Source organism: Tachypleus tridentatus, chromosome 12 (genome assembly GCF_004210375.1).
Source record: "Tachypleus tridentatus isolate NWPU-2018 chromosome 12, ASM421037v1, whole genome shotgun sequence".
Lineage (NCBI taxonomy): Eukaryota > Metazoa > Arthropoda > Merostomata > Xiphosura > Limulidae > Tachypleus > Tachypleus tridentatus.
The window spans coordinates 22979514-22997251 of record NC_134836.1 but is presented as its reverse complement, the minus strand read 5'-3'; the positions used below and the strand labels follow the sequence as shown (position 1 = coordinate 22997251).

The 17738-nt window shown below is 36.4% G+C and overlaps 1 protein-coding gene across 2 annotated transcripts in view; it reads right to left on the bottom strand.

The window, feature by feature from the left end:
- Nucleotides 1-17738, bottom strand: part of LOC143235169 (cGMP-inhibited 3',5'-cyclic phosphodiesterase 3A-like) — a 167943-nt gene that overhangs the window by 30129 nt on the left and 120076 nt on the right. For both annotated transcript variants that reach the window (XM_076473060.1, XM_076473059.1), the window contains exons 5-6: nucleotides 5888-6052; nucleotides 4678-4789 (exon numbers count right to left, since the gene is read on the bottom strand). In XM_076473060.1, coding sequence (XP_076329175.1) covers nucleotides 4678-4789; nucleotides 5888-6052 — 277 coding nt within the window. The remainder of the gene's footprint in view (nucleotides 1-4677; nucleotides 4790-5887; nucleotides 6053-17738) is intronic.

Here is a 17738-nt window from a genome sequence, read left to right as displayed (position 1 = left end):
AGTCGTGAGGTTATCTATTGGTTTCAAAATAGAATTCTTCATGGTTCTCTATGTTCAAGGTTCATTATCACAATAAGCGAATAGTATTCCGTGCGAAAAGTTCCTTTTAAATAACTTGGTGAATGTTTTTATTAAAACTATGAGAATAGTTTCAGTAGACTATTTCACCATTAACCGACAGTGATCATTGTTGAAAAATTCTATCGGATAGCACGGATCAGTTGTTAAAAAGCTACCCGACAAGAATGCCGTCAGCCGACACTGATCAGTTTTAGAAAAGCTACCCGACAAGAATGCCGTTAGCTGACACTGATCAGTTTTACCCGACAAGAATGCCGATAGCTGACACTGATCAAGAAAAGCTACCTGCCGTTAGCTGACACTGATCAGTTGTAGAAAAGCTACCCGACAAGAATGCCGTCAGCTGACACTGATCAGTTGTAGAAAAGCTACCCGACAAGAATGCCGTCAGCCGACACTGATCAGTTGTAGAAAAGCTACCTGGCAAGACAAGACACTGATCAGTCAGAAAAGCTACCCGACAAGAATGCCGTCAGATCAGTTGTCAGTTGTAGAAAGCTACCCGACAAGAATGCCGTCAGCCGACACTGATCAGTTTTAGAAAAGCTACCCGACAAGAATGCCGTTAGCTGACACTGATCAGTTGTAGAAAAGCTACCCGACAAGAATGCCGATAGCTGACACTGATCAGTTGTAGAAAAGCTACCTGGCAAGAATACCGTTAACTGACACTGATCAGTTGTAGAAAAGATACCCGACAAGAATGCCGTCAGCTGACACTGATCAGTTGTAGAAAAGCTACCCGACAAGAATGCCGTTAGCTGACACTGATCAGTTGTAGAACAAGAATGCCGTTAACTGACACTGATCAGCTACCCGACAAGAATGCCGTCAGCTGACACTGATCAGTTGTAGAAAAGCTACCCGACAAGAATGCCGTCAGCCGACACTGATCAGTTGAAAAGCTACCCGACAAGAATGCCGTCAGCCGACACTGATCAGTTGTAGAAAAGCTACCCGACAAGAATGCCGTCAGCCGACACTGATCAGTTTTTGAAAAGCTACCCGACAAGAATGCCGTTAGCTGACACTGATCAGTTGTAGAAAAGCTACCCGACAAGAATGCCGTTAGCTGTTACTAATTAGTTGTAAAAACGCTATCTAACAGAATAAAATCATCACATTAAGCTGCTATACGTTTGGTATTACATATTTATACTTTACTGTAGCAAACATGTTTTGTGTAACAGACTAAAAAAAATTATGAACCAATTTTTCTGGTATTTCCGAGGCTGAACGTAGGCACGTGTGCGAGGAAATTCCCTCTGGCTATACAAATTTAACATGACGCACGCGCATTTTGTGCTTCATATTATTGAATATGATTTTTAGAGCGCAAAGCTGCACAATGCGCTATTTGCGCTTTATCGCCCACTGGGAATCGAACCCCATATTTTAATTTTAATCATTATAATGCTCGAAATATATCACGGGTATTTTTTCGACAAAAATATGCACGTGCCTTTATAGCTTAGTTGATAATATACTTAAAATAAACTGTAGAAACATATTTCTGGATGAAACTTTTGTATACGCTTGTGGTAACAATGACATGTTTATTAATTTCTGTTTTATCATTTATTTTTAGTGTACTTAATTCAGTAAACGAATAGAAATTACACAGACGTGCCGTAGAGTTACTGGGAAGACAATAAAGTAACAGCATTCTGGAGCTTGCAGCTGGCGTGATTTTATCGAGAACGTTTATTTCGATGTTTTCACATAGTAACAGAAATCGTGAAATTTTATTTATATACATTGCGGTAAGTTCGGACACCTAAATCTGAACATATTTTCAAAAACGTTTGCGTGAACAAAAGAAATTCAAAAACGCCATCAATCTTACTAACTGCCATCTTAATCTCGTTCCCATGTGCTCTAAGCCGTTCTGACTTTAACACCTACTTGATCTTGTCTAAGCGATCGATAACAACAGTTTACTGGTGTTGATTCTGTCGAAAATGTCTTGGGGTTTGTGTAACATGTTAACAAACATTCTTATACGTCGTAATTTTTCATCATTAAACAGAATTGCATTTTGTTTGGCACAAGATGTTCAAGCGTGTAGGAGAAACCTTGGTTTAGATTTATCTAAATATCACGACCTACTCGATTATTTAAAAACACACACGCACAATGCTGTTTGTGCTTGTGAAATTCAAATATCAAATTGTCGGAGTTTAAGAAACGTTTTTCGCAATTTCATTATGAAAACGAGTTTTCTCAAAAGATAAACTTCGCATGAGCTGTCAGACCTGATGGGAATGTTTATGTATGCTTTCTTATAGCAAAGCCACATCAGGCTATCTGCTGAGCCTACCGATGGGAGTCGAACCCCTGATTTTAGCGTTGTAAATCCGTAGACATACCGCTGTATTACCGGGGGACAGATCTGAAGGGGCCTTCAGTTAATCTCAATTACAATGTAGAGAAAAAATTATATCATTAAAGAAAGGTATGAAAACTGAACTGAAATGCTTGTTATATAACTCGTGGGGCGAAGTGGAAGCGCCACAGAGGTCAAGGGGCAGGCATTTGCCTACCCAACTTTTTTTTCACCTCTCTGTTTGCCCCACCTCCCCGAATTAAATCTGCACAATAAAACACGTCATGTGTACACCAGCAAAATACGTTCACACATGCACTACCGTTTCATGGGATTTTTTATGCTGCGCCGCAGTGGGCATAGCGGTATGTCTATAGACTTACAACACTAGAATCAGCGTTTCGATACCCGTAGTGGATAGAGCACAAATTATGCGTGGCTTTGCACTTAGTTCCAAACAAGCAATTTTGTATAATAGAACTCAACCAAATATAACCTATGATAATATTATAATTCCATTATAATAGTACTAATATTTAAGTAAATAATGCTCATCAGAACATTATTCATACTAATATTTAAGTAAATAATGCTCATCAGAACATTATTCATCAATTCATTTTTAAAGAGACTTGTTGACCCCTCTCAAAAAAATTGCTGCTGTGCTAGGAAGGTCAAAAACTTTCTGATCTATTCAAATGTCTGAGTAATTTGGGCTTCAAAACTCAGTACAATACGTTTGACCCAATGTAACTTAGCATGCTAAAATTAGGGAGAGGGGAATAACCAGCCCCTTTAAAATTACACGTACTTGTTTTGCCTTCTCCCCTCAAGTTTTGGTGTTTGAAATTTCCTTTTCAAAGAAAAAAATTTCTATATTACTTCAGTGTCTTTTCCTAGTGTTAGCGCAAAGCTATTTCTTGGGCCACCTTTGCTGTGTCCATTGGGGAGGTCGAGTTACATAGTTATTAGACTAAGTCTACACCTGATTCACTTGGATACATTACCACTATGTGGTTTCTATATGTTTCTTATATAATATAATAATCTGGGTGATTGGATTTTCTCGTTTATAACATTATTAAATGTTATAATAACCAGAATTCAACCGCATCCTGTCTTACTAACGCTCAAAATGTTTGATAATGCCTTAGGAAGAAATTAATTGGATTTTTCGTAATGCCTTAACAAAATGCTTATGCGGTCCCTTAGAAACCAGTAAGTATGTGGCTACAAATGTATTTCTTACATTTGATTAACAAACCACTATTTTACTTTTCACTCACTTTAAGCTATATTGAAGTTTGAAGATTTAATATTTGTTCACCAGCTACTTCGAGTAATTTTTGAACAGCTTTTAATACCAGAATAATCCACAAATGAAGGACATATATGAATAAATTACTTTCAAGCTAATCTTAATTAATTTACTATTCCAAATAAATTTCGCACAGTTGTATATATATACAAAGTTAAAAATTTAAATATTATGTTGTTTTTAGTGGGTTTTTTAAATTTCGCGCAAAGCTACAAGAGGACTATCTGCGCTAACCGTCCCTAACTTAGCAGTGTAAGACTAGAGGGAACGCAGCTAATCATTACCACCCACCGCCAACTCTTGGGCTACTCTTTTACCAATGAATAGTGAGATTGACCATCACTTTATAACACCCCACGGCTGAAAGGGCGAGCATGTTTGGTGTAATAGAGATTCGAACCCGTAACTCTCAGATTATGAGTCGAGTGCCTTAACCACCTGGCCATGTCGGGCCTTTGTTTTTATTATTATTTATGACAAAGCTGTTAAGGCCATCTTCCACCGTTAATTTTAAACTACTAAGAAGGAAGACAACCAGTTAGCAGCACTTATCATTAACGATAATGAATAGACTGTTACTCTCATAACGCTTACAATTGAGAGAAAAATTCTATGGTGTTGCACGGATTCAATCAAATCAAGCTTCAGAAGTGAAATCCAGTAGGGCTTTATTACAGGGCCAACCGGTGCCCGAATTAAAATCAAAATTTTCATTTGGTTTTCTATTACTGATTAGTATTTCGAGGGTGTTTAATTTTATCACATTTTTCAGAGTGCAATGAAGTAAAAAAAATGTATTATGAATACTATAAAGAGTACTTCCTCCTCGTTGTTTGAAGTAATTGCATCCACGACGTCTACTTTACGGTTTAATTACAATTCTACAAAACACTATTCTTTTATGTGAAATCAAAAGAACTGAAGCAGAAAAAGAGAAATATATCAAACTCACATGGCTTGTCATTGTAGCCAGACTCCAGGGCGTGAAAATAATTAAAAAACTCTGGTAATGGGATTCGAAAGGCTTCGAACAAACCAACTTCTAGGAAAACTTTATAGCACATCTACAATATGAACAAATTTGGAAACTAGGTTAACTGTAATTGAAATTTTTATATTGAAGATTATGTCTATTTAAAGAACATTATATAGAAAACATTGGTTGGTAAGTTTGAAAGAATTAAACCAAACTTCATTAAAATATCGTATAATTAAAGGAAATTGTCTAGTTATAAGGGAAATTACTTAGAAAGAAATTTGGAGATAAGGGTCCAAGACAAACACAATGATGAAATTCTACATCACCAGACAATCAAATAAAATATTTTCAGAAGGTATCAGATGTTAGGGTGATAAAAATAATTTCGTTAATATTTTCGGTCACTTATAAAAGTAGTACAGTAATCAGAAGGTTTCAACCAATATTATATAAAACCCTATGCCCCTTTAGTACGGTTTGGTATTCTTTCTGTAGAAAAATTTGAATAATTACTACTTTATGTTCCAGCCAATTTACTATCCTCTTTTTCTTAAGTTCGAAAAACAATTTCTTGTAAGAGATTTCTGTAACTGGTTTTCTTTTCGTATTTAAAATACAAGTTAATTTCCCATGAGGTTACTTTACTAGCGTAAGATTACCTCAAGTTTGTTTTACTTATGACAAAGCTACCTGACGCCGTCTATAATTTTAAACTGTTGACCACAGGTAAGGTAATTGACCGGCATCTAGGTCAACACTTGGGCTACTCTTTTACAAACGACTAGTGGAACTGACTGTCACATTGGAAACCTTCCTCCAGATGCTCAACGTTGTATTTAGATCGCGATAGACCGATGTAACTGTTAAGCCATGCTACACTCTTCTTTAGGTCTAATTCAAATTCAGATTACTTGAATAATTAACTACAAGGTAAATTATTATCTGATTACAAATTGTAGAAGAGTTTTAATTCATTGGACTCGAACTATGATGCTTATACTGTTCTCAAATTCTGTTAGGACTATGAACCTCTGCTTGGGTTTCAAAGAACCAACGAAATACATATTAATGTGATCATGATTCAAATATATGTGATCAAAAATTAAACATTGTGTAATTTTGTTTGTAAGAAACACATGCATACGACAAAACAACAGCAAATTTTCAAGTAAAGAAAACGTACCTGACTAAGGATACACTTCCCTGCTTTTTGTTGAAGTTCGAAGATTGGATAATCCCACTCATTTATTAGATTTAGTAGCTCATCGGAATGTAAGACATCAAGATCGTACATGAGATTGTCGCCAAGGTTACCACGAAAAGTATCGTCACCAGGAATATCTGGGGGCTGAATAAGACAAAACAATATTTCTACGTATCTTGGACTCATTCGCCTCGTTAGTTCAATGGAAAATTCTAAAACAGAAATGATTTCTAAAACTTTAATAACCAATATAATGAAAGAGAGTACAAACAGAATAAAAGAAATAAAAACAGATAAAGAACCGCAGATTAACTCATGAATTATGGAAAAACAGACGAATGGATACTGTTACTTGTTCATCTAAACAGATAAAACGTAAAACGCCTAGAAGTAATATGCAATTAAAACAACAATAGCTGTAATAGTAACTGGTATTCTAATAAATCTTCTAAATAATTTGATCTCGTAAATAGACGTTGCAGAATATTAATTTTTCTTATTGTTTTGTAACAAAGAGTTAAACAACCAACAGATGCAACTGAATCATGGATTTTAACGTTGTAGACCCGTGAACTCACCACTTGCCCACCAGAGGGGGCATGTGTCCCTCGTTGCTTCACTGTTAGACAAAGTATAATTTAATTCAATACTTAATTATGTGTATAAATTTATCTTTTTTCACGGAAATTAAAAAACAAAAGCATAGCTTGGTTTAGACGTTTGAATAATGCAATCAATCCGTCAATGTTAAACATTTATATGTTATTTTTGATCGTTCCTAGTTTGTCATTAAGATTTGAATAAATCTAAGGGTTAAGGAAATGTGTAACGACTATTTTAATAACCATTTATGTTTGATTGTTTGCAATCTATACTGATTGCAAGTTATAAATATTAAATTATCTGTGGCGTTCTAATGGCAGAATTGTGTACGAGTAACGTTTGTACACTCTGATCTTGCCAAACTGGAAAACAACTGATAGTTTCTTTCAACTAATCATAATACACATATACAGATATTATTTTATTGGCAACTGATGTATTTCTGAGTATCTCTGATTTGCTATATACTTCAATAAACAGTAGGCAGTTACGATAACTATCTAGCACAGTATTAAAGGCGCGTACTTTTAATAAGACTTCCTACTATAAATTATTCATCTCGTAATAATCACATTATTACATACGCATTTCTTTATTGGTTATAATTGGATGAGTAAAATTGCCTGGAGTTTCTACACGAGTAGCACAGTTATATACTGGACGATAAGATGTGAATATGTAATTGTATTTTAAAATATGGGATTAATCCAATTTCTGTTTTCAGTCCAAATCGAATTACCATCATGCAGTGTCAGCTGGTCAGAGGCCATGACTCATAAAAAAATTTCGAACAGTTAAACAGGTTTTAAAAACTATTGTTGCGGCTAACAAAACTAACTTCTAATGTTGACTTTTTATTAAATCGTGAACAGGCAGGTGGTCTTGAAAATGGAAAATATCAGTTGCCTGTTTATTCGTATGCAACTTCTTAACAGATCTACTAAATAAACTCTCGTCACGCTTGAAACTTGGACTGGAAATAAATTCAAAATAATATTTGAAAAAAATATTCAACTATGTGTACAGGTTTAACATGACAAGTAAACTTGACAGAAAACGAGCAACTAAAAGATTATAGCAGACAAGAGTGCTGGATAAAATACAAAATGTAAATAAATAAAAATTCGATTGAGAGAAGTTTCGATCAAACTAATTACTGCAGACGCTACTTTCCTGAACAAGAGGAAGTGTGGAATATTGACTGCTTAGAAATACACATCCATTTATTCTGGAAAACTAGTGACTTTACTGAATTTTCTTTATGTTTTGATAAAAAGAACAGAGCACACAATCACGTACAAATGTTTCTTTCAAAAATATTAAGATACAAATTTAAAAAAAAAAGTCCAGTTCTTCGTTTCTGATTCAAGATAAACCACGATTAATTTAATGGAACAGGCCTGTTTATATAATAAACCGTGATACCACTGCTACTAAAACTCCCATTTACTCTCTGGATGTTTACTCTGTTTTGATTTTCAAATGTGTTATTTTATCTATGCACAACCAGTTCGCGATTTTTTGTTGTTGTTATTATGGGAACATTTCAGGTGTCCATTATTAACTAAATGTAATACTCTTTTTTTTGTTTTTCGACCTGTATGTGCAAGTAAGATAACACCATTTATATATCTATTTTATGTTTACATTATAAAATCGCCATAGAAACCATGTTCTCTATAATATGTAGACTTCTTTCTTCAAGGTTTAGACAAAATTACAGTGTTTATAATTACTTTAAGTAACCGATTGGTAAGCCTAACACGTAACTCTATACAAAGTTAATCTGATGCCGAGTTACATGAAATTGGGAAATCACTCTGCTCCCATTTCATATTTAAATATTATGATGAGGACTGGCGCTAGGAGGTGTTGGGGTGGGCCTTGAACCCCCAATATTTCACTCTGGCGCACCAAAGTTAATTCGTTTTAGCATTTTAAGAAATCGTATTATCAAATTTCATAAATTTTATCATTGTAAGGTTGTCTCCACTAAAGCCTCACTTCCTCTCCTCAAAGGGCTATTTGTGTTCTGCCCAATACTGGTATCGAAACCCGATTTCTAGCGTTGTGAGTCCGCAGACATTCCGCTGTGCGACTGGAGGTGCGGGTGGAATTCATTATATGTATAGACGGAGAAAAATTTAGTAATGATTAGTTGCATACAATAATAATCCGTCAAAAACAAGTTCTTCTTACAAGCTTGATAATTCAAGCTTTAATTTACATCCGAGTTTCCGCCGCAGTTTAAGATGTTTTAAATGTTTAGGCGGAGGAACACAATGTTATTGGTTTGGATTAAACGTATGCGAAGAATTTCTATATTTGTTTACGTGAACGACATCTACGATTCCGGCATAATCGTCCTCACTTTTGGATTGTTAAACCAGAAGGAAAGTAATCAGTTAACAGTGTCTTCCTTCTGAAGCCCACTATTCGTTGGTAAAAGAGTAGCCCAAGAGTTGGCGGTGGGTGGTGATGACTAGCTGCCTTCCCTCTAGTCTTACACTGCTAAATTAGAGACGGCTAGCACAGATAGCCCTCGAGTAGCTTTGTGCGAAATTCCAAAACAAACAAACAAACAAACCTTCTGAAGTGGCTATTTTTAACCAAACAGTGGAAATGTTCGACACTCTCATAACGCACCCACAGCTGAAAGTGCAAAGCATGTATAGTATTAACATATGTACGTACGTGTGTGTTTTTGTGAAATGTCTGATCGGTTTACCATATAGAGACACACGTTAGAAACAAAAATGGAAGAGCGAACATAACTACGGAAAATCGGTTGCTGCTTTACAGATGCCGATAGTTCTTTATTTGGGTCATGTCCCTTAGCCTAGTTTTCTTTCTACACTGTTTATAGCATATAATAAACTAATACGAGAAAAAAAGTCTTCCATTATTTCGCGACATGATAATAATTCAATAACAAAAAACTGAACAAGCGGTTCGATATCGTTTTGTATTCAGTTTAAAAACGCAAAAACACACCTAGAAATGGCAATTCTAAAATTCCCAATGAAAGCCATATTCTCTACCACATTTCGTTAGTCACAAAAGAAGATTCCATCAAAATATGTACCAGACTATAAACACGGCAATACACATGCACACAATCAAAGGAATTATTCGAGTCTCGAGCCACGAGAAGTGTGTTATTTGGTCACTTTTACACGATCCGGCATGGCCAGGTTGTTAAAACACTCGATTCGTAATCCGAGGGTCGCGGGTTCGAATCCCCGTCACACCAAACATGCTCGCCCTTTCAGCCATGGGAAAGCTATAATGTGACGGTCAATCCCACTATTCGTTGGCAAAAGAGTAGCCCAAGAGTTGGCGGTGGGTGGTGATTATTAGTTACCTTCCCTCTAGTCTTACACTGCTAAAGTAGGGACGGCTAGCACATGTAACCCTCGTGTAACTTTGCGCGAAATTAAAGAAAAAACAACAAAAAATAGTAATATTTTATTGATGCTACAAAATCATAACTAGCAAGAGACGAAACTGAAGCGTAAGCTACTTAGTAAAGGTGTGATAACGCTTGTAAGTGTCGCCATATTACTTCTTTTCCCCTTGCGTTTCGATTGTTAAACAGTTTCAATTGTCATGGTAACAACATGACTTGAGGTAAAATGTGTCCCTAAGTTGCTGAAATGCACTTATTTTGCTTTTCATCGATGAAATAATATCGCTTGTCACTGACGCTGTAAAACCCACGAAAACTCAATTGACTTTAAAATTATCATTTTATGGCATTTACCTAGAATAAAGAAAAAAAAAAGAAACAAAAACATATTATTCTAGAATTCCGTAATATATTTGTGTATAAATCAATACGCAACGTCAACTTATTTTCTTTGCTCGAATGAATTATTGTATGAATAAGAAATAACAAGCACATGGTGAAATTTCAACGTTTCAACTCCTGGTAACACAGTGTTTCGAAATTTGTATTACGACAAATTCTAACTAGTCTTTCAGAGAGTGGATAGTTGAGCCTTTACTGCAACGACCATTGGAGTTCCATTAAATCAACAGGAGAGTGACTGCATATATGCAATGAAATGGCAAAACAACACGGAGATTCAGCATGTTCAGAAACAAGTGTTAACAAATGTGTTGAGGTAATCTCCAAAACTCACGTAGAAACACGAGTAAAGTTGCTGTAATAAACAGTAAAGTCTGTTTTATTTTGCTTAAATTAATTAAATACTTTATTTACTGGAGTATGTGTGTTGAGTGTGTTTTCTTATAGCAAAGCCACATCGGGCTATCTGCTGAGCCCACTGAGGGGAATCAAACCCCTGATTTTAGCGTTGTAAATCCGAAGACATACCGCTGTACTAGCAGGGGGCGACTGGAGTATTTCTTTGTTTGTTTGTTTTAGAGTAAAGCCGCATTGGTTTGACCTTTGTGAGGAATCAAGCCCGGATTTTGCACCTAAAAACTATATAATCTGACACGTTAACATTCAGACTACTCTCAGCCTACAAGAAACAAACAGTACTTTTATTTGTTCTCAAAAACAAGACAGACGAGGTGCTACTATTTTTTTTTTTTTTAGAGAAAAGCTACTTTGTACTATCTACTTTGTTCACCACAGAGAATCAAACTCCAAATTTTAAACAAGTCGATATTCAGCGAGACGCATGTATAGTAGTTATCAGTCAATTTTTGTCCGCTATGTATTTGACTACCCGTACAATCAAAAAGTATTAAATAGAATACAGAAAATTTCTAAATATTTATACGTGATGTGTTGCGAGTACGTCTGGAAAATATATATATGAAAAACTACACGCCAATCATATGTAAGAAAAGGTGCAATATTTAGCCTTTCAAATCTCGCGTGGTCTGAAAACCAATAACAAAAAAGACACTGACAGAAATACAACATTTTTTATAAACTACCCAGCCTTGCAAGTTTTGCTAAATATAGTTCAACTTTCTTTCTGATTAAGTTGTAAAACGATACTTTTAACTACTCCACATACGAAATATTTCAAGTTCCAGAGAAATAGATTCGAGGCTTCAAGAGAGAAACAAATCCGATCTATTGTTAATTAGACGTTTTCTTTTGAACTAATACAAATGAAGCGAACCTTGAGATTTCACGTCATCCAATACGCGGAGCTCGGAAAATCAATCATCCTTCCTCTGTTGCTGCTGTAACATGATTAACTTCGATGCTGCAGCTTCACTCAAGGTGTTTGGGTTTCAGTTGATACAAACGCACGAAAAAGGTGAAGTGGAAGACCTCTTCCATATGATACATAGTCTGAGTATTAGTCAATCGTGAAGGCAGAAGTCATACATTTTCCATTAACTGTACACTTTAGTCAAACGGAAATATAACTTACAGTTTTCTAGCTAGATATATCATGTATCATCCAATGGATCAAACACAACAAACGATCGAATTTTAATACTACTGTCAATAAATTATATGAAAATCCGAACAGAAAAGTTTAAACCGAAATGCAAAATCAACGAGCAACTTCAACAGTTTTGATCAACGTTTGCTTAGAAAGTTTAACGTGTATACTTTCGTTTCAGCTCTCAACACCAACAAAATATCAGAGAAAGGAAAGTCCTAAATTTGTCGTATTATTTCTACTAACTCACGTGAATTATGCATCCTCTATAAAATGCCAGATATGTAAATTGATCTTAAAAGTTTCAATACTGATACAACAGAAATTGTCTGAATTCTTGTATTCTTTTGGAGTATTACTACGTGTTTTTTTTTTCCAAGTAATTATCTAACATGCTAGAACGTTAGATTGTAAAATCTCAACATAAAATCTTCTTCAACCTTAATATTGAAGTTTATCTGGATTTCAAACTGTTTCTAAGTTTCAACTAAGGGAAGGCAGCTAGTCAACAGCACTCGTAATTTCTTGGAATATTCTAGTCGAACTGTAGGATTTGACCAACACTTTCTTAACGTATCCACTGCCCCAAAAGACGAAGTGGGATTTTTTTTTGGCAACGAGGCATGAATCATTGCCCTTCAGACTCACAATCCACTGAATTACGCCTAGTTATTATTTTTATGCAGAACCTGAGGTCATGTTATTTTGTTCTGAATAAACGTGATTGTTGCATATTTTATTTGTTGCACAAAAGCTAGTTCTCTTCTTCTTGTTTTGCTTAAGTAATTAAAGTTGTTCCCATGGGAGTCTACACAAAAGATTAGACCGCATTACCATGTCAGCTTTTCATACTGACCAATTACAATCGATCAATTTACGTACAGACCAATGACAATCAATCAGTTTTTTAACATCGCCCGAAGACTGTTTTCAGACTGACTAGCGGTTCTCAGTTTGCTTTTCATATTGATTCCCACACCACCCCGATTCTATTCCTGCTCCATTTTTCTTTCTCCAGAAAACGTCAATGTTAACAGTATCTTGAATCACTTAAGCTGTTGAAATAAAATAGATGATTTTCTTGTTGAGCACAAAGCTACAGTATGGATTAACTGTACTCTGCAAGCCGCGGGTATCGAAACTTAATCTTAGTGTTATGAAACCACTTACACGAGACTTACCACAGAGCCATCGAGGAGCTAGACAGATTTTATGTCATTTCACACACTGTATACTCAAACATAGTTCTTAGAAAATACAAATCACACTGTGAACCCGGAATTATCGTAAAATGCTTACCTCTCTAACATATGTTAAGTTAGTACAATTACATTTATAATTAAAATAACACGATGGTTTTACGATACATTTTTAAAATATGAATCAATTCTAAAACCTTAAGAGTGAAGTCAACCACACTATCTGTTACGTTTAGTGCCAATGAAGCCTTTCGCTCAATGCCAGGGTTCATCAGACAGGAGACGAAATACAACAGTGCAATGACAGCAGTGGTTAAAACAACACAGACAACTAAAACAGGGAAAACGAGTTTAACACAACGCTAAAGCCAACATAAAAACAAATTAAACTCTTTCCAATAAAACTCTTAAAAACGATTAAACAACAACGACAATAAAAAAGCTAAATCTTTCAACAATGAGCTAAAGGATTTAACAAGTAAGTTTTAGTAAGAATCTAATGATTTATACCTCCTCAGTATGCTTTAGCAAAATCTTAAAGTGGAAACGCGCATTCGACCTAATGGAAACCTAAAGGTGACTCAAGCTTACACAGAATAATATAAAACTCTTATATTTCTACTGTTAATTAATAATTTATTAAGAACAGAACAAAAACGAGCTATGTTAGCACTGGCTTCTTATTGGTCAAAATGAAGACGACGGCCCGACAACTATACGAAGTAACATTATGGTCATAATGAAGACGACGGCCCGACAACTATACGAAGTAACATTATGGTCATAGTGAAGACGACGGCCCGACAACTATACGAAGTAACATTATGGTCATAGTGAAGACGACGGCCCGACAACTATACGAAGTAACATTATGGTCATAATGAAGACGACGGCCCGACAACTATACGAAGTAACATTATGGTCATAGTGAAGACGACGGCCCGACAACTATACGAAGTAACATTATGGTCATAGTGAAGACGACGGCCCGACAACTATACGAAGTAACATTATGGTCATAGTGAAGACGACGGCCCGACAGCTATACGAAGTAACATTATGGTCATAGTGAAGACGACAGCCCGACAACTATACGAAGTAACATTATGGTCATAGTGAAGACGACGGCCCGACAACTATACGAAGTAACATTATGGTCATAATGAAGACGACGGCCCGACAACTATACGAAGTAACATTATGGTCATAGTGAAGACGACGGCCCGACAACTATACGAAGTAACATTATGGTCAAAATGAAGACGACGGCCCGACAACTATACGAAGTAACATTATGGTCATAGTGAAGACGACGGCCCGACAACTATACGAAGTAACATTATGGTCATAGTGAAGACGACGGCCCGACAACTATACGAGTAACATTATGGTCATAGTGAAGACGACGGCCCGACAACTATACGAAGTAACATTATGGTCAAAATGAAGACGACGGCCCGACAACTATACGAAGTAACATTATGGTCATAGTGAAGACGACGGCCCGACAACTATAAGAAGTAACATTATGGTCATAGTGAAGACGACGGCCCGACAACTATACGAAGTAACATTATGGTCATAGTGAAGACGACGGCCCGACAACTATACGAAGTAACATTATGGTCATAGTGAAGACGACGGCCCGACAACTATACGAAGTAACATTATGGTCATAGTGAAGACGACGGCCCGACAACTATACGAAGTAACATTATGGTCATAGTGAAGACGACGGCCCGACAACTATACGAAGTAACATTATGGTCAAAATGAAGACGACGGCCCGACAACTATACGAAGTAACATTATGGTCATAGTGAAGACGACGGCCCGACAACTATACGAAGTAACATTATGGTCATAGTGAAGACGACGGCCCGACAACTATACGAAGTAACATTATGGTCATAGTGAAGACGACGGCCCGACAACTATACGAAGTAACATTATGGTCATAGTGAAGACGACGGCCCGACAACTATACGAAGAAGTAACATTATGGTCATAGTGAAGACGACGGCCCGACAACTATACGAAGTAACATTATGGTCATAGTGAAGACGACGGCCCGACAACTATACGAAGTAACATTATGGTCATAGTGAAGACGACGGCCCGACAACTATACGAAGTAACATTATGGTCAAAATGAAGACGACGGCCCGACAACTATACGAAGTAACATTATGGTCATAGTGAAGACGACGGCCCGACAACTATACGAAGTAACAATATGGTCATAGTGAAGACGACGGCCCGACAACTATACGAAGTAACATTATGGTCATAATGAAGACGACGGCCCGACAACTATACGAAGTAACATTATGGTCAAAATGAAGACGACGGCCCGACAACTATACGAAGTAACATTATGGTCATAATGAAGACGACGGCCCGACAACTATACGAAGTAACATTATGGTCATAGTGAAGACGACGGCCCGACAACTATACGAAGTAACATTATGGTCATAGTGAAGACGACGGCCCGACAACTATACGAAGTAACATTATGGTCATAGTGAAGACGACGGCCCGACAACTATACAGAAGTAACATTATGGTCATAGTGAAGACGACGGCCCGACAACTATACGAAGTAACATTATGGTCATAGTGAAGACGACGGCCCGACAACTATACGAAGTAACATTATGGTCATAGTGAAGACGACGGCCCGACAACTATACGAAGTAACATTATGGTCATAGTGAAGACGACGGCCCGACAACTATACGAAGTAACATTATGGTCATAAGTGAAGACGACGGCCCGACAACTATACGAAGTAACATTATGGTCACAGTGAAGACGACGGCCCGACAACTATACGAAGTAACATTATGGTCATAGTGAAGACGACGGCCCGACAACTATACGAAGTAACATTATGGTCATAGTGAAGACGACGGCCCGACAACTATACGAAGTAACATTATGGTCAAAATGAAGACGACGGCCCGACAACTATACGAAGTAACATTATGGTCAAAATGAAGACGACGGCCCGACAACTATACGAAGTAACATTATGGTCATAGTGAAGACGACGGCCCGACAACTATACGAAGTAACATTATGGTCATAGTGAAGACGACGGCCCGACAACTATACGAAGTAACATTATGGTCATAGTGAAGACGACGGCCCGACAACTATACGAAGTAACATTATGGTCATAGTGAAGACGACGGCCCGACAACTATACGAAGTAACATTATGGTCATAGTGAAGACGACGGCCCTACAACTATACGAAGTAACATTAAAAAAAAACAACTACTTTATAGATTAGTCGATCTGATTATTTTTTTTTTTTTACTGCTATAGTTTAGTACGCCTAAGAACCTGCAAGTAAAAAGTTTATGCTAAGGCACTGGTGGGGTCAGGGCGAAGTGTAAACTAGTACCCCACCCCTCCGTTTAACCCTTACATGCAATAAGCTAAATTTATTGGTGATAGAAAATGGAAAAATAAGAAAAGAAAAATATATTTAAAAAATGGTTTAGTTTTATTATACACTTCGTACTTTATTATTATACTCACAACGCGTTGTGAAACCCCGGGCAACTGTCTCTTTTGACCGCTGGATAAAACGGTCCTACTAATGAAAGTAAAGAATATAAAATAATATGTGAATCACACTATATCTGTCATATCCAGGGCCGACGAGGCCTTTCGTACCACGGCTCGTTAACACGGCTAGGATCCAACAGACACAATAGTGGCTTAGGCTATCTGAATGATCAATTGCACGAATAATATCTACTATGGTGTGAAACAATTTAGTGTTATTAATGTTTAAACTCTTTAAACAGGATTTTACTCTGTAGTTTCTGTTGTTGTTTTTTCTTAGTACAAAACCTGAAACATGTAATGTTTGTTTCGCTTCCTAGACGTTTTGATACAGTTTGCTCAGTACGACTACAACCAGTTATATAAATAAACTCGCACTCATTTAAAATATTAGTAATATCATTTTTCACTCAAGAGTGAATCTTCGAAATAAATGTTTTTGCCAGTACGCGTGCCCCTTGTTTTCAGCATAAGGTAGCATCTGGAGATTTATAACAACAAAGGCTGTTTATGAAAACCAAGTCATTGCCATTTTTCCTGCATGCATATCGTCCCTAATGAAGTAAAAGTCTTTTGACAAGAACGTATATCACGGGAACGTAAAAACATTAAAAAACACGAGTATCTTACGTCGCGTTTTCGACATCTTGTCATAAGTCCACCCAAAAACAACCAGACAGCTATTTCTAGAAATAGTGTCATGGCAGTTTGAAGACGGTAATACGAAATGAATGAAACTGACAGAAACGGAGTGAAAATAATAGGAAAATACAGGAGAAGAGTATGCTTTATGTACTCGGAAAGAAAAGTTGAAATAAAAAAAACTCAAGAGTTTTACAAACTAATACAATATGAAATAATGCATTTGGGTTTGTATGTTGTCAACAACACAGACGTTAACCAAATATCTGATAAAAGTTCTTGGCAAATGGTTAATATAAGTTGTTTAGGCATGGCGTAAACTTAAATAGCTCATGTTGACCTTTAACTTTTTTTAAACCACTAATCCCTAACATTTTTAACTATAAAATACTTGAAACATATACTTCAAAAATAAAAAGAACAAGGT